General features: G+C 41.8%; 1 protein-coding gene across 5 annotated transcripts in view; it reads right to left on the bottom strand.

Annotated features, from left to right (window-relative positions):
• Nucleotides 1-23432, bottom strand: part of zfpm1 (zinc finger protein, FOG family member 1) — a 254409-nt gene that overhangs the window by 57835 nt on the left and 173142 nt on the right. For all 5 annotated transcript variants that reach the window (XM_038806513.1, XM_038806510.1, XM_038806509.1 and 2 more), the window contains exon 5: nt 17937-18073. In XM_038806513.1, the coding sequence (XP_038662441.1) occupies nt 17937-18073 (137 nt within the window). The remainder of the gene's footprint in view (nt 1-17936; nt 18074-23432) is intronic.

The raw sequence follows: 23432 nt of genomic DNA on the forward strand, positions 1-23432 counted from the left end.
AGGTCGCCCCTCCACCTCCATCGTTCTAATGAAAACATTTGAGTCTATTCAGCCTCTCCGCACAGCTAACACACTCCGGACCAGGCAACATCCTAGCAAGCTTCCTCTGCACCCTCTCCAAAGCCTCCACATCCTTCTGGTAGTGTGGAAATCATCCTATTTCCAGTTTTCTCTAGCTTTGACAAACCCTGATTCAAACCTCCCTTCGATCTCCACAGATGCTGTCAGACCTGCTGAGATTGTTTCAGGTTCCAGCACCTGCAGTAATTTGCTTTTATATCAACGTGCTCCAAGCAATTATTTCCCTTCTCACTCTACCCATGTACTGGCCAGTGACAAGACTTGGTGCTGTGCCTTTTTCATGCTTGTCAGGTTAAGGTAACACAGGAAAAGCTGCAAGGTTACTGCCCATCTCTAGTTTCCCCTGAGAAGGTAATAGTGGGGATTCTCCTTGAATGATTTCAGTCCTTGCTCAAATTCCAGAGTAGAGGCCTAGCAACACTGATCCAAGTTAGGATGGTGCGCGATTTGAAGGCGACTGTGTTCCTACAATATTCTTGCTTTTGTCCTTCTTGATAATGAATACCTTGGAGAGGGAGCTGCTATTGAAATAATCAAGTTGAGCTGCTGCAACTTATCCAGTAGATTATGCATTATAGTGCACCAGTGAAAGAGGGGCTGGCTATCAAGTCCAATGGCAGGAACACTGATCAAGTAAAATGCTGGCAAAGCTTCTGGACTGTGATTATGGCTGCACCCAACCAATTAAGTATTCCAACACACTCCTGTACTGAGCACTCCAGATGTGGCAAAGCTTTAATGAGTGTGGAGGTGGGCCATTTGTCATTGGCCTGCTCTTGTAGCCAGTTGGTCAATATATTTGGTTCAATTCAATGCAACCCACGGTGGGTACATTTGAACATCAAACAGTGATGACTGGGCTTTCTCTTATTTGAGACGGTCATTACCGAGCATAATTGTCACTTGTCAGCCCAAGACTGGACATTTTCCAGGTCCACTTGTAGGTGAGGAGGAGCTAGGAATAGAACTGAACACTGGAACTACCAGAAAAGATCCCCATTTCTGACTGCAAGAAAGATGGCAATAGTTGATGAAGCAGCTAAACATTGTTGTGCTAATAACGCTTTTCTGAAGATCTCTGTATTGATGTTTCGGGGCAGTACTATTTGGCCTTCAACAGCCACAATGATCCTGATTGGACGAGTGGAACTTGAAACTGAGTGGCTCACTTTCCCGCACCCCGCCCCCTGTGCCACCATGCACTTCAGTTTTTAGGCTCTTTCATTAATACTTATCAACGGTCACCTTGGTGTTAAGGGTGGTAACTCTCAGGGTGGCGGCCATGGAGTGAGTGGGCGCACATATGGCAGCTCCCACGCGAGGTGTCTTATTCGGTCCTTTTCCCCGCTTGCCGGGTGGATGCTTTGGAGAAAAAAGGTGCAGAGATGGTGGAGGAAAGTTAAACTACACTGGTGAGGTTGGTGGATGGATCCGCGGACCAGAAGTGGGTCTAGAAGGAAGGAGCTGCAAGAGCAAGAAACTCTTTGTGTGACTCAGGGAAAGATGGCGGAGAGAAAGGGATCGGCCCACCCAATGGTCGATGGAGCAGTTGGTGGACTTTCTGAATGAAAATTTCAGCCAACAGTGGAGGGAGGCTCAGGAGGACCTGGCGAAGGTGGTAGACCCGCTGAAAGCGGGGATCGACCATGTGGAGCTGAGGCTGGAAACCCAGAGCCAGGTGATCCAGAAGGTGGAGATGGCGGTGGGGGAGCACGAGGAGCAGCTTACCTCATTGGTGGCCGAAATTGGGATGCTGAGGGATACCCAGAAACGGCTCAAGGAGTAAGTGCAAGATCTGGAGAACCGCTCCCAGAGGCCGAATTTGATAGTAGTGGGGATCCCAGAGGGCATTGAGGGAGCGGATGCAGGCTCTTATGTGGCCAAAACGTTGGATCAACTAATGGGGATCGGGTGCATAGGGTGCTGATGAGGAAGCCGCAGGTCAATGAGCCACCGAGGACGATTGTAGTGAGGCTACACCGGTTTTCGGATAAAGAGAAGATCTTGCGGTGGGCCAGGCAGACGAGGAGTTGTGCCTGGGAAGGTAACGAGCTCCGGGTCTATCAGGACCTGGGCATGGAACTGGTAAAGAGGGAAGCTGGTCACCAGGTCAAGAGCAAATTACTGCAGACGCTGGAATCTGAACCCAAAGAGAAAATGTTGGAAAATCTCAGCAGGTCTGGCAGCATCTGTAGGGAGAGAAAAGACCTAATGTTTCGAGTACAGGTGACCCTTTGTCAAAGCTAAAAGACAGAGAAAGTGGGAAACAGTTATACTTTGGAGTGACAATGAAAGATGAGGCATAGCCACAGAAACCCAGGGAAACGGGGTGCTAATAGCCACAGAAAGAATGCTAATGGCAGTCCCCAGAGAGAACAAATGGTGTGAAAGGCCAAACAGCAGAGAAACTAACATCAGAGGGTAAACTGTGACAGATGTAGATGTGGGAGGAGGAGAAGGGGAAGCAAAGGGGAGAAATGGTAAGGAAAGGTCGATAAGGTGTACAGCCCCCGATAAAATGCCTCAAATGCACTGTTCATTTTATCCGGAATCGTCACCAGGCCTCCTGCCTTGTCCTTAAACTGGGCTATCATCGTGCAGTTGCCTGCCAGCTCAGCTGGTGAGCTAATAAGACAATTGGCCTGCTCCCCATACTCATAGAATGCACCCCGTGAGGAATGTAGTCTTCCCAGTCGAGACCAGATCAAATTCCACCTGCAACCTTTTTCTCTCCGCGAACAGCTCTTTTGTTGGGGCCATGGAGTACTGCTGATCCACTTCCAGAATTGAGTCACCCAACCTCTGCCGGTCCACCCTCTCTACCGTATACGAAATGAACTCCCCTCTGATCACCACCTTCAGCGCTTCCCAGAATGTAGAGGGTGAGACTTCCACATTCTGTTTGAACTCTATAATGCCCTACAGCCGAGGCTACCTTCTCGCAGAACTCCTCATCTGCCAGAAGCACCATGTTCAACCTCCAAGGGGGCTGTTTGGCTTGACCTGCATACACATAATGCGGTGCATGATCCGATATCACTGTCGCAGTATACCCCATCCCACAACACCCAGGATTTCCCCACCATAAAAACGTCTATTCGGGAGTATGCATGTGGTAGATAGAGGAAAAGTCAACCCGATGTCGAAACCTCCACGGGTTCCACGCCCACGCTCCTCCACCTTCTCCATAAACTCTACCAACTTTTCAGCCATCCCTGAAGTTACTAAAGGCTTGGGCCGACCTGCCATCCTTGGATGCAACATGCAGTTGAAATCACCCCCCACGATCAGCTAATGAGAGTCAAGGTCGGGGATGACCAGCAACACCTTCTTAATAAAATCTGTGTCATCCCAATTCAGAGCCTAAATGTTAAGTAAGATTACTGCCTGGGCAGCACGGTGGCACAGTGGTTAGCATTGCTACATATGGTGCTGAGGACCCGGGTTCGAATCCAGGCCCTGGGTCACTGTCCGTGTGGAGTTTGCACATTCTCCCCGTGCCTGCGTGGGTTTCACCCCCACAACCCAAAAGATGTGGTTAGGTGGATTGGCCACACTGAATTGCCCCTTAATTGGAAAAAAATAATTGGATACGCTAAATTTTTTTTTTTAAAAAGTAAGATTACTGCCGCCCCCCGCCAAGACCCCACTCACTATCACAAATCCTCCCTGAGGGTTCAGCACCATACTAGCTGCCATAAAGGCCACCCTCTTGTGAAACAAGATTTCAACCCCTCTCAACTTCGAATCGAATTTGTGTGGAACGCCTGATCGACCAAACCCTTCCTTATCCTCGTCTGATCCCTAAACCTCAAATGGGTTTTATGCAAGAAAATTATATCGGCGTTCAATTTTGAAATGCGTAAACACGCAGGGTCCTTTGAATGGACCATTTAACCTCCTCACATTCCATGTAATCACCCAAACGGGAGTCTGTGACCCCCCCCCCCCCCCTCCCCGCCGCCCCAATTAGGAACCACCATAGCCACTTTGTGAGATCCAGCCAGATCCAGGCCCATCTCAGCTTCGGGCTCACCCAAAATGGTCACCACTGTCACCCTCACCCAAAGCTAACCACAAAGACACCTACATTCTTCTTTCCCAACCCCTCCCTTGACTTCCTAACCACCACCCTCCCGCCTTGAACAGTCAACCCGCTGAACCAACTCCCAAAAACACCCTGCCCACCCCGGAACAATGAAAACCCAATCAACCAAGGTGTGCTACCTACCTCCACCAACCAGCCCACCCCACCCTCCCCCATGCTACCCACTGTAGCCCCCCTCTCTCCCACAGCTTACTAGCATGCCTGCTGGCATGGTGGCCCCCACTTGGTAAATGGCAAAAAGAACACAATCCAAACAGCCCAAACTCCACCCTGCCATCCAAACTAGTGCAAACTGGAAGGAACAAATTCACACTCTTCCTTGTCGGGGCCCAACACCGTAAACTCCCATTGAGAGAAAAACACAGAACTCAAAAGCAACCCCAACATCAACCATGGTGAAGAACAGACCTGTGAGCATGTAAAACCTCCAAACATTCAAATAGCAATAAAACTAGAACTGTACATCATCACCATTAATTATCCCCTAAATCATTCTTTTTCACAAAGTCATTCACTTCCTCCAGCTAATTAAAAGAGTGTCCTTTGTTCTCCAGGGTGTTCTTGAATGTGACCCAAAGTTTTGCCGGGTGCATCATCCCAAACTGGATTTTGTTCCTAAAGAGCACTTCCGTGGCATTATTAAAGCCTGCTCGGCGTTTGGCCACAACGGCCCCAATATCTTGGTAGATTTGTATGGAGTAACCCTCTCAGCTATAGTTGCGCGTGATCAAGATTCACTCCTTCTACAAATATTTATGCAGCCAAACAATTGTGGCTCTCGCCTTCTAGTGCAGTAACCGGTGGGCCCGATCCACCTCAGGGGGTTTAGCAAAAACTCCCTCCACGAACAGCTTCCCAAACATCTTTGCCACATATACGGTAGCGTAGTCCACCTATCCTTGGGTTCTGACACCTGGATCGATTCTTCTGATCGTCCACCCTGGCCTTTAAAAAGTTGCGGGCCTCTGACAGCATTATTAACTCTGCCTTTAAAGAGACAATCTGATGACTCTGGTGACAATCTCGCCACCTCCTGAATTGTCGCGCCTGCAACTCTAGTTGCTGCTCCATCCCTTTCCAGCATCCCGCGAAAAGGATCTACTGCCACCTTAATCGCCTCCCGTATTGCCTGCCTGAGCTTCTTGAATTCACCAACAATGAACTCCATTAATTGCTCCATTGGCATTTAGAGGGCGTCGATGACACGGTGAGGTCCAACATCCTTTTCTTCGCTGCACAACGAGGGTCCTCTGAATCTTGAGCGGGGCCTTTGTTCGATGTGGAGATGCCGCCGCTGGAGTGAGGTGGGCACAGTAAGAAGTCTCTCAACACTAGTTTAAAGTCCAACAGGTGTATCTGAAACAACAAGCCTTGGGAACGCTGCTTCTTCATCAGGTGTAGTGGAGGCAGGTTCTTAATCACAGCATGTAGGAAAGACACAATTGCAAGATCATTGAGGATGGGGTTATTTGTGGAGCCACCTCTTCCAGAGTGTTGTTTAATTGCCTACCATTCACAGCTGGATGTGACAGGACTGAGAGCTAAGATCTGATGCTTTTTTTGTGGAATCGCTTAGCTCTGTCCATTACTTGCTGCTTACGCCGTTTGGCACACAGGTAGTCCTGTGTTGTAGCTTCTCCAGGTTCCCACCTCATTTTTCAGCATGCCTGATTTAAAAAAAATAAATTTAGAGTACCCAATTATTTTTTTCCAATTAAGGAACAATATAGCGTGGTCAATCCACCTACTCTGCACATTTTTGGGTTGTGGGGGTGAAACCTACACAGACATTGGTTTGGTAGTAATGGTAGTATGGGGGATATGCCAAGCCATGAGATTGCAGATAGTGGTCGAATGCAATTCTGTTGCTGCTGGTGGCACACAGCGCTTCATGGGGGCTCAGTCTGTTCAAAGTCTATACCATTTAGCACAGTGGTAGTGCCACAGAACACGATGGAGGGCGCCCTGAGTAGCAAGGATTATCGTTCACAGTGACTGCAGCCTGCCATTTCAGTTCAGTTCACAGGAAATTACACTATTTCTTTGAAAATGGTCTTTTCCATTGGAAAAGAGCAAGAAAATGTTTCTGGAAATCAAGAAATCAATGTCTTCAGAAAAAATGGGGAAGGGCAAAAATAGCAGGGAAAGACGCAGACCTATAGCTCCCAGAACAACTGCTGCCTGCTGTAACAAATGTTTCTTGATGCTGAAGTGGTGGCCAACGTAGTATGGTAATCCACCAAACAGAAATGGAATTTGATACCATTCATGAGCTCAAACCTAAGGAAACACCATTTACGTAATCGATAATGACAGCAATCAGGATTTAGAAAGGATTAATTGACAAAAAGATTAACTGATGCTCAGCCAGTTTCTACCAAATTTGATCCCACATTTGAATATGGACAAAACTTCAGACAACAGCATGTTTAAGAAAATGCTGGAACAGGACAAATGTATTTATTTTTAAGCGAGACCCATAATGCCATGTCCGTAGTTCGTTCCAAATGTGTAGAAATGCAATTTTTCTCTGCACTTGGGACAAGAAAATCAATTTATTATTTGCGCTGAAGAAATAGAAAACAGGCAACATATTTTAATATGCAATGAAAAGTTTAATGAATGTCAAAATGGGCAGCCAAGCAAGTTTGTTTGCGAAAGCTTTCAATATTCCAGTTTGGCTCTGGTTGATTTGAAGCTTCCCATTTGCTATCCCAATTACAATCAGAATATCAAAAAATAGGCTGAATAAGACTCAATTGCAAAAAGAATTCAACAATGAATTTCACCCCACTGATTTTCTTTCAATGCAAGTACTATTAAAATGATTTGAAGAAAAATAGAGAACCCTCTAATTGAAACATGACACGTGCTCTTCAATTTAATGGGGATTACAGCACGAAGCATTTAACAAGCTGCTTTAGTAAATCCAACCATACCTTTGTTTATTAAAGGGCGCATGTTTTCCTCAGCTGTTTGACTCGGTTAAAATAAAATACATTTTATTCACTTGCTTCATTGGAGGGTCAGAGAGGTCACTGATGACATTAAGAACATATTTTTTTCAAAAGTGAAATGTTTCAAAGTTATTTTAAAATCCTACAGACCAATGTATCAAAGCCTGTTTTGTTCCTCAGCAGCTCATTTTTTTTCTGTGGCTACACAGGCCTATTGACTCTTGCCCTTGACCCAATGATTTTGCAGTGATAGTTTGGAAACTTTCAAGTAGCTGATAAGGGTTTGTATAGATTAACAGGACCTGTTATGACTGAGAGTAACTCAGACCTAGCAGGAAAGATGGCTTGAAAGAATATTTTAGCACCGCAGAATTAAACTGAGGCTGAAACAGTCTTGTAGCTGTGACTGGCTCCAATAAACGTGCCAGAATAACAATCCATTGAAAAGCTATTTCCAGCAGAGAGACTACAGGGTGCCAATGGACAGAATAGCTCAATCTGACTTCCAAAGTTGATCATTTAACAATTTAAAAATTAAATTATCTTCCAAAAAACAGCCATTTTTAAACTATATTTTAACATAACATTTTAACATAACATTAGTACAAACAAGCAGCATAGAGTTCAAGCAAATTATAGTATGAAAAAGAGGAGAATGAAAGAGCCTGCATTTATATAGCATATTTCATAGCCTTACAATGCTCCAATGTTCTTTACAGTGAATGGAGTTATTTTCAGGCATGTGACTCCAAATCAGAAGCACTTTTGATAAAGTGTTATTTCTCAATCTTATTTAATTCTAGAGTTGAAACTTATTTTTTGATTAAAAGGGGTTAACTTTCTTCAAATATCAGCCCTGCATTAGAAATGCATTTTTAAAACAAAATGGAAGTTGAAAAGATTTGTGCAACTTTATTAATCAACCGATTGATGAGTATTAATTCAGCTACCTCACTGTACTTAGTCCTCACTGGACCGAAAATACTGCTGCTCATTATATAAAACAAAGATAAGCACACTAGCGGAACTCAACAAATATGTAGATAGAAGTTAAAATCTTGGAAATGAATGTGTATCAGCCAGAAATCAATCATTTTCGACTTGGTGTACCAACAGCCTCCCAGAAGCATGGCGCCTGAGGGAGATAAAGCTCAGACTAGAGAGATAAGGGTTAATCTGTATTTAATTCAAGATGATGATGAACAGGACATTTAATGAACTCAGAAATATAGATTTTTTAAATGTAATCATGTTAGGTTCTCAGAGACCAGACAACTGTGTGGTTACATTAATTACCAGTTTAACAACTTTCTCTTATCAGAAACACTCGTTTGACCGGAATTTATATTAAATTACATCCAAGGGGAAATATAGTTTGATGTTTTTCATACCCGATGAACATTATCATCCAAGCTAATGGTTTATAGTTTAAAGTGTTAAATTTTTTCCCTGTCTTTCTATATTGTCCAAAATGTTTATGATGAAATCCCAAGAGGCAAACTATTTGGCATGTGGAATTACCTGGACAAAAGGTGCAATTTGATGCTCACATAAATAAGAATAAGCTATCAATGCTGTGAATATAAAATATTAAAATGGGTTACACAACGGGTCAGTTGTTGGTTAGACTAGAGTTTAAATCTAGATCACAGGAGATGAAATTTCTTCTGGCCTTTTATGAACAGAAAGCCACAGGACATCTCATGTGAGCAAAGAGATATATTCCTCTAGTGCACTTTATTAAGATTTAGGGAGGAGCTGCATTTTTGCAACAGTCACTTTCAGTGATTTGAAAGCTATATTCTGTACCCAGCCATGCTATCTCTTGGCAGGAATTATTGATCCCAACATTGTCTATCCAAAATTGAAAATGTTCATTCACCTTAAGGAAGTAATTTGCTCACCCCCAGAACCTGAAGACTAAGCATCAACTGTAATTTCTCATGTTAGGTCATTAGAATAGATAAATTTCACAGCTCCACATGAGCAGAATATCTATAGAAATGCAACTTTTTAAAAATAAAATCCCTACAATGCAGAAGGAGGCCAATTGGCCCATCATGTCTGCACTGACCATCTGAAAGAGCACCCAACCTAGGCCCGTTACCCCGTCCCGTAATCCACCTAACCTACATATTCCTGGATACGAAGGGACAATTTAGCATGGCCAATCAACGTAACCTGCACATCTTTGGACTTTGGGAGGAAACCGGAGCACCCGGAGGAAACCCACGCAGACACGGAGAGAACGTGCAAACTCCACACAGTCACCCAAGGCTGGAATTGGATCTGGGTCCTTGTCATGCTTATGGGATCCGGCTTTTCTTGCCAATCAGAGGAACTTTTTTGTGGCAATTTGATTTTCAGTCAATTTTTTTTGGAGGGGAAATAGTATTTTTCCCACTCTTTTTTCCCCCACAGAAGCTTGCATTCTGCTTCAGGTGACTACAGGTGAGATGTGTCATGGTCAGTCTTCTCCCGACAGCTGGCATTAGGGGCCTAAATTAAGTGGATTTGGGAATCTCAATCCAGTTCCTCACAATCTCAAAGAAATCACAATATGTCATGGTGGGAAAAACAATGTCATATTGAGCAGCATGGTAGCATAGTGGTTAGCACAGTTGCTTGTCAGCTCCAGGGTCCCAGGTTCGATTCCGGCTTGGGTCACTGTCTGTGTGGAGTCTGCACATCCTCCCCGTGAGCGAGTGGGTTTCCTCCGGGTGCTCCGGTTTCCTCCCACAGTCCAAAGATGTGTAGGTTAGGTGGATTGGCCATGCTAACTTGCCCTTAAGTGTCCAAAAAGATTGGGCGGTGGTTACTGGGTTATGGGGATAGAGTTATTGTGTGGGCTTGGGTAGGGTGCTTTCCAACAGCCAGTGCAGACTCAATGGGCCGAAAGTCCTCCTTCTGCACTGTAAATTCTATCATGATTCTATGATGATATTATCAAACTGGTTATTACTGAACTGGTTCTGGCTGAGGCACATGGTTGGGAAAAGTAGAAAGACCTTTATTCAAAATTTGGTGATGCTATACTGATCTAGAGGTGCCGAATGGCAGCACTACATATTTAAAATAGCAAGAACTCCATTCTCAAACGTAAGCATCCCTCACTTTGATGAGCACCGAAAAAGCTAGGACTTGTGAACATTACCCAGCTTATAAATGTTACAACAGTACTACTGGTAAGTTACAATGAACTATGTGTTGGAGGGAAAAAAAAATTGCATTTTGTGAGGAGATATTATTTTAGAACGGAGGATTGAGATGAGGAGTAATTTCTTCACCCAAAGAGTGGTCGGCCTGTGGAATTCACCACCACAAAAAGCATTTGAGACCAAATCACGGTTTTCAAGAAGCAATTTACACATAGCACTTGGGGCAAAGGGGATCAAAGAATATTGGGGGGGGGGGGGGGGGGGGGGGGGGGGGGGGGGGGGAGGAAAGAGAGATCAGGCTAATGAGTTGGATGATCTGCCATGATCATAATATGCATGATGGAGAAGCTTTGAGGGGCCGAATGGCCTACTTTTGCTCCTATTTTCCATGTTTCTATGCAACAGTTCAATTTCAGTAAATTCATTCCAAACACCTCTTTCATAAATGTGATCGTTTGCTAATTAGAATATAGCTTTCTCAAAATGTCTCAAAAGAGATATTAAAATCATTTGTCATGCCTGGTGCATCTGCTATCTGCTTATCAAAGCAGTGTCTTTTTCCTCATTGGTTAAATGTCCAAGTTTCTGTGATGTTCTTTACTTTCCCATAATTGCAATTTTGTCAAAACTCTGCACAGATTCCACTGAAGCACTTTCTCCCCATCACAGAGAAACACAAATAATACATTCACAGAGCTACCACTTTCACAACATATCTACGCTCATCCATCCTATCACATACCTCTAAAAATAACATTCAAAATGCACAATAAAATTCACAAAAGGACAAAACCTCCCCACAGATTTATCTCCAAAGGTTTCTTTCATCCACCCACAAACAGCACTTTGCAACTCACCTGGTGTCTGAGCAACATGGAGTCAGTCTGTGAGCGACTATTTTCCAAGGTCTCTCCTGCCCCTCACCTCCTCAAAATACTTCACTGCTGCCATCCAGCCACCCCATGTCCGGTGGTCAAATGTAAATAAATTCCAAATAGTCACAGCTTCCAAGAATGGGGAAAGAACTTTTCCTTTTGTAGCCCCATGCAGTGAAGCCAGGAGATCACAGTCAAGTCAAATTTCTAGTCCTCTTAGAAAAAAATATTAAACTTGCTACTCTAATTACTGCATATTCATTGATCGAATTTTATTTTGACTTCAATTCAGTAAACTTTCATTTGAAGTTTATAATTCAGAAAGTAGAAAGACAGGATGACAGATTGAGCAATGTGACATTTATGTAAACTTACTGGTGATGTGGTGAGAAGTGTGGGAGGGTTGGCCTGGAGAAGGGAAGATGACTAGACATATAAAAAAAGTGGATTGTTGCTGCTAATTGCTAAAGTTTCTGCCAACATGGGATGATGTATTCCTGCAGAGAATCAGATGTATAGAATAAAGGCCACATAGCTAACAGTTTATTAAATAAACTCAAGGAAGTTTCACATGCTGCGTGATTAACTGCTTTTTTTCCTGTGGGCGGGGAAGGATTATTCACTCGGATTATTCATCAGTTATTCAAAAAAAGTGCCGATGAATGATTCTTACTGTCACGATGTAGCAATAATTAAAAAAGATGTTTTCAACGCGGTTGACCATGCTGAGAAAGAAAGACAGAAATGGAACGTACTCCAAAATAATACTTGTTTGACAAAAGAGCCAATGGAAAACACCTTGTAACTGCCCAAACTTTGTGGTGAATTAGCATTGGAAGTGGAAACGTTAAGTACATTTCAGAGACACATTGGAAGATAAATAACTGAGTCATGCCTCAAGGATGGACAAACTAAGTCTGGAATGTAGCTGTTCTGTAAAATGGCAAGAGAAGTAATGATTTATTTTATATTAAAGGAAAAACAAAAGAGATTGAGTGAAGCCACTGAAAACGGGATCAGGCGAGGGCATGACAAATGATGGTACACAGCCTGCACTAAATTTTTCTTGCCTCAGCTTTCAAGCAAGAAAGGAGTCAACTGATCTGATTTGGAAAGATTTACAGCATGCTGCAGAGGTAAGTTGTATAGAATAAATCCTCATTGCTACTAGAATGGCTACTGGTCAGCTGCAGGCACAAGGGTAGATGATGCCTGACAAATATGAATCCATTTTTTTTTTGAAGAGGTGACTAAAATAGTCATCAGAGGAATGTCTGTAGACATTATTTATATGGAATGTCAAAAGGCATTTGATAAAGTACCTCATACGAGATCCTTAACTAAACTTGAAGCTCATGGAATTGAAGGCAAGTTTGGTTGGAAACTGGTTAAGCGCCAAGAGACAAGCACAGTGGACGGGTAGTCTGATTGGCAGATCCTGTACAAATCTGTCTTGGGGTCTCAATTATTCACTTTGTTTGATGGGATAGAATCCACATATCAAAGCTTGTTGATGACACAAAGGTAGGTAGCATTGTAAACAGTGTAAATGGAAGGATCAAATTATGAAAACAAATGGATAGATTAAGTGAATGGACAAAAACTATGAAAAATTACATTCAATGTAGGCAAATGCGAGAGCATCCATTTTAGATCTTGTTAGGAAAAGGAAGTTTTAAGAAATTAATATTTGTATTGGTAAACATTAGAAATAAGGTACAATTTAAGTGGGTTTTATATAATGTTTGTGTGCCTGGAAGGGTAAAACCCGTAGTTCAATTCATGCTGGAATAAAGTGTTTGGATGTGTGTGGGTTGGTTTTGGTTTCAACTTCAACTGTGATTCTATTGTGCTTAGAGAGCGTTAAAGTATGAAGAGTAAATAGAATTTGTTACTAAGCAATGGAGGGCCACTTTCCAGAAGCTTTCCTTTGTTCTTAGTTTAAATTAGAAGCCAGGGCAGTTGAAGATAGACAGTGAGAGAGAAGGCAGCTCTCACAGCTCTGCTGGAAGCAGTTGATTTTAGAAGGCTAAAGAGGCAACATCTCTCCCTGCCTTGCTAAAAGAAAAGTCATACTATGGAGTAATGGTTAAGAAAAAAATGTTTGAAATCTGAGTTAAGGAAATTAGAGAAGTGAAGATAAGTTTCCAAGAAGTCTGGAGTTAACAGGACAGAGGAAACTGGGAAACGGAATGAATTACTGTTCAGTAAAATGCATCAGATTATGAGAGACCAGAAAGGTATCTGGAGTTGTGCTAACGTTTGTAAGAAATTACTATAGTTTGGGGGATATTATTTGAAATCGGTGGCTGGACCTTGGAGTTTGTGTAAAAGCCTTTAAGACAAAGGAAACCTGAATGGCAAGATGAAAAACCCGAAAGCAAAACATTGACAGAAACAACAGAGGGAAAGCATAATTTAAAAGAAGATTTGGAAGTATCAATTTTGTAAACAGGATTTGAATGCACTTATGTGGAAGCCAGAGTTCAGTGAGACAAGGTGGCTCATGGTGCAAGAATCATCTGGGGGGATTTTGAGAACTCCACAGACATTCATTTAGGTTCAGAGAGAAATGTGTATATTTGACCACAGTCATCATGTGTTTTTTGTGTTAATGAGACTATTGTAGCTTAAAATGTAATTTTAAAATCTCCGTGTAACTGTTAAGATAAGGGAAGATTAAAAGGAGGTTTGTATAATAATCCACCTTTTCACGTTCAATTTTTTCCTCCTGTTGTTGAAAACTAATTAACAGTCCTGTGACTCTGTTGATCAATGTTTTATTAAAAAAAAGTAAAAGTTATAGTTTTTTGAGCCAAGATTCCATTTTGGAATCTTTCTGTCCAGTTATATCAACTGGGATTGTAACAATCTAAAAATGGATACAATGGGGCATTTTGTAAACGATGGAAAGCTCAAAACAATGGAGATCCACAGCTACTTTGGGAGATCATTAAAATTTTCTCAGCAGGTTCAGAAAATAATCGATAGGGCTAATGGAATGCTGGCCTTTAGAGAGTTAGAATAAAAGGGAGTTGAATCTATACTTCAGCCATATACAAGGACTGATTAGACCACATCTGGAGGCCTCTGAGCAGTTCTATGCACCACACCTTAGGAAGGATAAACTGGTATTAGAGGGAGAGCAACGTAGATTTATTAGAATGACGCAGAGACACCGAAGATTAAACTAGGGCTGTATTCCCTGGAATTTAGACGGTTAAGGAGTGATTTAATTAAATTTTCAAGATATTACGGGGCACAGATAGGTAGCTAAAGGGAAAGTATTTATATTGGTTACGGAGTCTAGGGCTAGGGGGCATATACTAAACATTAAAGTCTGATAGGTGAAATTAGGAAACACTTCTACACACAAAGGATGGTGAAAGTTCTTTAATTTTCTTTTGCAAATGGCAATTGATGCTAGATTAAGATTGATAGATTTTTTAATTAAAGTTACAAGAGATTTGGGTCAAAGGTGGGTCATATAGAGTTGGGTCACAGATCAGCCATGATCTCACTGAATAGTAACTCAGGCTTGAGAGGCCAAATTACCTCCTGTACCCAGTACTTAAATCTCAGGATTGATTAAGGTGCATCTGAAGAACTAAAGGAAGAAATTACAGAAGCTCTGGCACAAATCTTCCAAAGATCACTGAATACTGGAAAAGACAAAATTCGAAATAAAGTAGAAGTGACGCAGTAAACTACATGTCGTAAGAGGTTGATAACCCATCGTGGGTAAAGTTATGGAAATACTTTAAGGGCAGCACGGTAGCATTGTGGATAGCACAATTGTTTCACAGCTCCAGGGTCCCAGGTTCGATTTCGGCTTGGGTCACTGTCTGTGTGGAGTCTGCACATCCTCCCTGTGTGTGCGTGGGTTTCCTCCGGGTACTCCGGTTTCCTCCCACAGTCCAAAGATGTGCAGGTTGGGTGGATTGGCCATGATAAATTGCCCTTAGTGTCCAAAATTCTATGATTAACCTAGGACAAAGGTTTGGCACAACATAGTGGGCCGAAGGCCTGTTCTGTGCTGTATTTCTCTATTACTCTATTACTGTCTGTGTGGAATTAGTGCGAAGTGACTGAATTGTTTAATAAAGTGACCAATAACTGTCACTGAATTGATTAGGGCAGCACTTGGATTGAAATAAGGGCAAAGGAGATATTGAATATGGGTTTTTGAAAAGGCCATTTTAATCAATCGAATTTAGTGGGTTTTATGTGATGATGTGACAAATGAGCTCAATGAATTTGAAGGACCCAGCAATTAAACCAACAGCTCCTACACTACAAGAAAAATGGAATGCATTAAGGTCAATACCGAGCCAAAATAATCAGGTAATGTTGTCCTTTATATATCATTGCTGGAATCACACTTAGAATACAGCAAATAGTACAAAAAGGATATTGCAGCTATTGAAATGACATAGATGAAAGCAACAGAATGAATAAGGGGTGGGAGGAGCTGGATTATGAGAAGTGATCACATAAATTGCACATGTTATCACTGGAATATAGAATACTGAGAGAAAGCACAAAATGCTATTTTTAGGATGGGGGAAGATATTGTGAACAATGAGCTGTGGGACCAGAGGGCATTATCTGGTGCTTTAATGAGAGTAAATTCAAAAGTAGGCTGCAGCAACGTCACTTCAGAGAGTGAGTGGTAAAACATGCTCAAAGAGATGGTGAAGCACATAGTTTTGATTCATTCAATGACAAATTAGATGCTTTCTTTCAAACGCATATTGAGATACAAATACAAGTAATTTGAGACATGACGAATGTTACATGTAACATGCTTGGGAAAGACGGGTTAATTTGGTTTTCATCTGTAGAGGTTTCCTTCTGAGTTTGTGGTAATTAATAGGGATTGGTAGCCATGATTAATCAAACACTCAATTATTATTTTATATCATTTTCTTAAATTGAGCTATACCTATAAGTATTAGAGTGTAAAATGTAATCACTGTAAATCATATAACTCTATCCCATCCTGAAATGTTAAACTTTTGTCAACATCAATCAGAATATGTTAAAATTAATTTTGTGCACTGTATTTTTGAAGTGTACGTTTTACTTCCTAACATTTATGCAACTGTGGTAAGTAAGCAAAATGCATTAATTTTACGAAATACAGTATATCATCTCACAGACAGTGCATTCCAAATCCTGAGCATTCACTGTGTGAAAAGCCTTTTTTTCATGTTGCAAATTTCCTTAAATCTGAGCCCTCTTGTTCTGAATATGGGGTGGAGATAGGTTCAATTGAGCCATTAAAGAGGGAGCTCTTGTTATCTGCATGGGCAGAGCTACAAGGAGGAAGACGGGTGAGAAGTACTTGGTAAATTGATCCTATGGAGAGCCAGTGCAGACATGATGGGCTGAATGGCCTTGTTCTGTACTATAACAATGCTGTGATTTCATGATTGTGCTCACTTGCACAGATTTACTTAGTTAACTAATGCTGTGTGGATCCAAAGTATCTTCATTTAACTGTGACCATTAAGGATTAAATTATTGATGTTTTTAAATAGCAAGGAAGAAATTAATCAATGAGAAAATTGAATTGTAGATTCACCACTTTCATACAACAAACCAAAACTGAATAGTGCATTTGTGCTACTCGAGGTCCTAGGATCTTTAAAAAAGTTAAGGTTGGCCTTTTTTAGGCCTTTTAAAAGTATTTTCAACTTAATTAACATTGGTTTCAGTACTTTTTACATCCACCCTTAATCAGCATCTGCAATAGGTCTTATTCCTCAGAAGATTGAGAAAATCTATGCCTTCCTGTTCAATGTACAATGCAGCGATAATCACTTTTAAGTGATTTAGCAGCTTCCCGCCGGTCGGAAAATCAAGTTCCTGTTCTTGAAATCTGGACTGTAATCAGCGTTTTGACTACCATTACATTAGACTTTTGAGAGATTGCAACGCTATAATAGTTCAAGTGAAGCAATGTATTGTTCCATTCTGGCACAGAAGTATATTTCAGTTTAAAGTGCATTTGACATGTTGAACCAACTTTTGAATATGATTTATATAAAAACTTGTCAAGAAAAACAAATCCATGCTATACCAATGCAACTTCAACTCATGAGGTCAGTGAAAAGGTCAAAGCACTTTGAGTCGAAAGGGCTGCTCAAAATTCAGTAATGGCAAAGAAGGCTGCACTGCGACAAGACCTGCAATTTTATTCTTTGAACGGAAGTTCTCCTTTATACTGTTACAACGGTTCAACCGCAGAAAAACACCCCTTCCACCACGAGCATGTTATTTCCTACACCCTGTGACTGGAAACTGAATGCCAAAATTGTGAGCAGCTACCATGCTCTGCATTAGACAATGGGAACTAGGTTGAAAACTAATCAACTGAAATTAATTCAACTGGAAATAAAACAGTAAAATAGTCAATTTCAAGAATAATGGAAACACCAGCATTTTCAGCAACTTCCTTTGATGAGCACAGCGCGAACAATTAATTTATTGACTATAGCATACTCAGGTGTTCATTGGTTAGTTGCCAGTACAAAGCAAATGACAACTGCTTTGTAGTTGTTGGAGATAATGAGTCAAAATCGAGGAGAACCAATGAAGTATAAAACAATTTCTATATAAAACATAATTGACAATACTTATTCTATGTCAGCAAAGCTCAGGCTTTCAGAATTAATTTCTTGCCAGATAAATGCACCTTCTTTTAAAAAAAAAACGATATGAACTGTAGTACACAAAACAAATTACATCCTACCGAATTATCACTTTCCAGGGTTCTTTTGTTACTGCTGTTTATCGAACCTTCATACGGACCCCAGGATAATCCTTGTGCCAGGCTTTGACATGCACGCACTTGCATTTCATTGTCCAGGTGATGCAACTCCAGTGACTCTGATGAAATCAAATTTGAATAGAATAATTTAAATGTGAGATATTTTTTAGACTGCCTGTACCATGCAATATAACATTCGCCTAAAACCAAAGACAGGTGTTTCCTTCAAAGCAACCTGCAATGCAAGGAAAGTTGGGACGGGGAGATCAAATTCGCTGGGAAAGTACTCCAGTCGTCCTAAAATAAAAATAGGCTGGACCAAAAGAACCTCAAGTAGATCCACCATTTTCTGTCTCTTCCTATTAACAAGCAGCATCCATTCTGATGATACAAATTATTGGGTTGAGTCACACGAACCTTGGTACACATCCATGCACTTCAACAGACCAACAGTTTAAACCAACTTGAGGGCTGGTAGGTTCCATAAAATAACACTACCAGCCGTTTGTCCCCATCACTGCCCAACACCTTTTTAATGAGAATTAAGGATTTACCAAGAGATTTGAGGATTAACATGAATTTCCTTTGATGTCATCTCGTCAGTTTGTTATCTAGCAAACCAAAACAAGCCAATCAGTAGCTCCTTGCCTTTTTCAAGGGTTTTGTCCAAGTTCTATAAAACATTGTCCAATTTTATATCACTTTCATCGATATAGACAGATCTGTTTCTCTGCTAGGTTTTAAAATGGTTATTTGCAATGACCACAAGTGTGAGCATGGTAGTCTTCAGCAATAACAATGAATCCGCAAGTGAAAATATATAGAAACATAGAAAATAAAAGCAGGAGGCCAGTCAGCCTGCTCTGCCATTCATTATGATCATGGTTGGTCATCCAACTCAATAGCCTAGTCCCGCTTTCCCCCCATATCCTATGATCCCCTTTTCCCCAAGTGCTATACCTAGCTGCTTCTTAAAAACATACAATGTTTTGGCCTCAGCTACTTCCTGTGGTAACAAATTCCACAGGCTCACCGCTCTCTGGGTGAAGAAATTTCTCTCCATCTCCTTCTTAAATGGTCTACCCTGTATCCTCAGACAGAAACCCCTGGTTCTGGACTCCCTTACCATCGGGGATATGCTTCCCACATCTACCCTGTCTACTCTTGTTAACATTTTTTAGGTTTCTGGGAGATCCCCCCTCATTGACAAGGTTCCACACAAGAGATTAGTGAGCAAAATTAAACCTCATGTTACGGGGGTAATGCATTGACGTGGGGTAATGTATTGACGGCATGGTAGCATTATGGTTGGCACTGTTGCTTCACAGCGCCAGGGACCCGCGTTTAATTCCTGGTTGGGTCACTGTCTGTGCAGAGTCTGCACGTTCTCCCCTTGTCTGCGTGGGTTTCCTCCGGGTGCTCTGGTTTCCTCCCATAAGTCACGAAAGATGTGCTGTTCGGTGAATTGGACATTGTGAATTCTCCCTCTTTGTACCTGAACAGGCACCGGAGTGTGGCGACTAGGGGGATTTTCACAGTAACTTCATTGCACTGTTAATGTAAGCCTACTTGTGACAATATTAGAGAACTGGAGGGCAGACAGGAAGCAGAGAGTGGGAATAAACGGGTCCTTTTCTGAGTGGCAGGCAGTGACTACTGGGATACCGCAGGGTTCAGTGCTGGGACCCCAGCTGGTCACAATAGATATTAATGATTTGGAGGTAGGTATTGCATGCAATCTCTCCAAATTTGCAGATGACACTAAGCCGGGTGGCACTGTGTGCTGTGAGGAGGAGGCAAAGAGGCTGGAGGGTGACTTGGAAAGGCTGGCTGAGTGGGCAAATACTTGGCAAAGGCAATAAAAGGTGGGTAAATGTGAGGTTATCCACTTTGGTGACAAAAACAGGAAGGCAGATTATCTGCATTGGAGCAGTTTAGGAAAAGGGGAAGTGCAACGAGATCTGGGTGTCATGGTGGAACAGTCACTGAAGGTTGGCATGCAGGTACAGAGCAGGCGGTGAGGAAAGCTAATGGCATGCTGGCCTTCATAAGTGAGAGGATTTGAGTATAGGAGTAGGGATGTTTTGATGCAATTACAAAGGGCCTTGGTGAGGCCACACCTTGAGTATTGTGTGCAGTTTTGGTGTCCGAGTTTGAGGAAGGGTAATCTTTCTATTGAGGGTGTCCAGCAAAGGTTCACCAGAGTAATTCCTGGGATGGCAGGACACACATATGAAGAAAGATTGCATCGATTGGGATTGTACTCTCTGGAGTTTAGAAGAATGAGTGGGATATAATCGAAGCATATAAAATCCTGATGGGACTGGACAGGCTAGATGTGGGAAGAATGTTCACGATGTTGGGGATGTTCAGAACTAGGGGTCACAGCCTAGGAATACGGGGTAAGCCATTCAGGACTGAGATGAGGAATAACTTCTTCTCTCAGAGAGTTGTGAGCTTGTGGAATTCTCCATCACAGAAAGCTGCGGGGGGGCCAGTTTGTTGGATATATTTAAGAGGGAACTGGATGTGGTCCTTGCAGATAAAGGGATCAAGGGGTATGGAGAGAAAGCAGGAGTGGGATACTGAATTTGCATGATCAGTCATTATATTGAATGGTGGTGCAGGTTTGAAGGGCCAAATGGCCTGCTCCTCTATTCTATCTTTCTAGTTTTTTGAACTCAAGCGAATACAATCCTAACCAACTCAATCTCTCCTCATCAGTCCCACCATCCAAGGAACTATTCTGGAATAATAGTCTACCAAAGTGGATAACCTCGTATTTATCCAAATTATACTGCATCTGCCATTCAATTTTCTACTGACTCAACTTGTCCAATTAGAAGAGAAACAGAATTGATGTTTTGAGTCCTTAGATATTTTGTCAGAACTCAAGAGAGGGAGAATGTGTTACAACTGTAAGCACTGCAACACAAAGTGGCAACTTTAAGAGTAAAAGACGGGTAGCCTGGTGTTGGGGGGGGGGGGGGGGGGGGGGGGGTTTGCATCGAGGCAATACATATGTGGGATATTTTTTTAAAAGGGGGTTTTAAGATGGAGGAGAAAGGTCAAAATCTAAAGATGCGTACTCAATGTTGAGTTCTAAAGGCTGCAATGTGCCCAACTGGAGGATGAGATGTTGCTCCTCCACCTTGTACCAGACTTCACTGGAGCAATGCAGCAGGCTGAGGATGGACATGTGAGCAGGAGAGCAAAGCACTGAGTTAAAATGGCACGCAACAAGAAGGTTGGGGTAATGCTTGTGGACTAAGCGATGGCGTTCCGCAAAGCGTTTATTCTCCCCAATGTGGAGGAGACCACATTGGGAGTAGCGAATACAATAGACCAAATTGAAAGAAGTGAGATTGAAAAGCTGCTTCACCTGAAAGAAGTATTTAGGGCCTTGAACGGTGAGGAGCGAGGAGGTAAAGGGGTATCTGTTGCATTGTCTGCAATTGCAAGAGAAGGTGCTGTGGGAATGGGGCAGGGAGTTGGACTGTTCACTTTGAGATGCCCAGCGCTACACAAATTATAGTCTTAGGTTTTATTTTAATATATGATCTAAATGTGCCATCCTTACTAGCACAAAAGCTGGCTAAACAATTACCAAATTTGTAATAATTAAAAAAATAACCACCAAGCTCAGGGCTTGCAGTGAATCATTGTTCATTACTAACCTGGTGCTCCAAAAACATTTTTGAAAAAGACCTGCCAACTCTCACTATTTCCTGTTGTATTTGAGCGACAACATGGGCTTTCCAGCGCATATCCTGTTAAAACCATAACAGGTGGGATACTTGTAGCTAGTATCTTGTAGCTTGTAACTTGTAGCTCTGCTACCATATTTCTTTCCTTCATATCGGTATAAATACAGTTTTCTAACCAAAATGGCACTGCCTCTAAATCCTTCCCTGATCATAAACAGCTTAAATGGGAGACCACAGTTTATGAACAAATATGCTGATCAGATTGTGGAACACCACTATAAAAAAAAAATCTTTCATCAGCGGGACTTAAGCCAATGCTATACAAAATGTAAGAGCTCAACTACTACCATAGGAACTCAGATCAATGGGAATGGACAAAAGGCCGACAAAAAAATTGTTCGCAGCTATTTATTTTTAGATAGATCGCCTACTAGTATTTCCAGATTGTTCTCCCAAAGTGCTTCACTCATTACATAAATCATTCTTGCCCTGTGCTCCACTCCTGAGTATAGATCTTGGCCTTGCCTCTGTTCCAATCCTCTGCCTGTAGCACTGTGCAAAAGCAGTCAGCAATTTATTTAGCCAGACAGTATATATAATGAGTTAAGGAAATTTGCACTGTGTCATTAGTTCCAGGGAACAAATATCCCACTTCAGAAATGGCTTGTTGCACTACAATGACTTCACCACAGCACCAACCTAGTGTTTAATTTTAGCCTTAAGTGTTCAAAAATCAAACAATACAGACTTTATCAGTATGGCTGTGCACCTTGAGGAATGACATTTAAGATCTTGCAGGGTACACTTTATTACACAAAGGATAAGAAAGTTTAAATACGGTTAACTCTTTCTGACTAGTTTCACAAAACAACATACCCTTCAACTGCCAGTAGCTGCACTATCTCCTCCCTTGTGCTGCACCCAGTCCTGTCCTTAGTTCATCACTCATTCCAGGTCAGGATACCATGGTGCAGAGATAAGACTGTTTGTTCGACATGCTCCATGTCAAAATACTAATCTATCTTCCATATATCAAACCCCACCAGAGCAAAATGCTCTGCAAAAGATAAACAAATCTTCCCAGCCAACAGCGAACTGCTATGTCGCTACTGCAATGACATGTTAACCACTTTCTCCAACCTAATTGTCAAAATATTTTATGGCTCCTGATGTGCCTTTGTTCTAAGTAATCAAACAGGATAACAGTGAACAACAGATGAAGTCCTCGAATCGGATCTTAAAAACGTTTTCACTGGAGTGGATGCAGCATTGACAACACTATTTGGAAATTATCAAACAGTCTGTCTCCATATTATACTGTAACTTACCAAAGTTCCTTCAATGGACAGTCTACACACGTAACAAACAAGCCAGCAAGATTTGGTAATGACTCAGCAAAGCAATCTCTGTCAGAATGACTTATTTCAACTTGACAATGAAGAAATTGACAAGTTAGCTAATCCATCCTTTGATGCTGACCTAATGATCGACATCATATCTTGCAGTGCTTCCCTTCTCAAAACTTTTCCAAATAGTTAATAGATGCCAAGCTACAACGCAAACATTTTTAGATAAAATGCAAGACTGTACAAACACACAGTTCTCAGTTTTGTGATTTTGCACTGGAAGGGGACAGTTTTAGTGAATACTGGTCTCCACAGCAACTACCAGAACGCACTTTCAGAATGTTTTAACAACTATCTTTACCAACTTTGAACCATCCAGGGGTATTGGCGAGTTTGTTTCTTCTCAAAATACAAAACAACAGTAT

This window comes from Scyliorhinus canicula, chromosome 9 (genome assembly GCF_902713615.1).
Source record: "Scyliorhinus canicula chromosome 9, sScyCan1.1, whole genome shotgun sequence".
Classification (NCBI taxonomy): domain Eukaryota; kingdom Metazoa; phylum Chordata; class Chondrichthyes; order Carcharhiniformes; family Scyliorhinidae; genus Scyliorhinus; species Scyliorhinus canicula.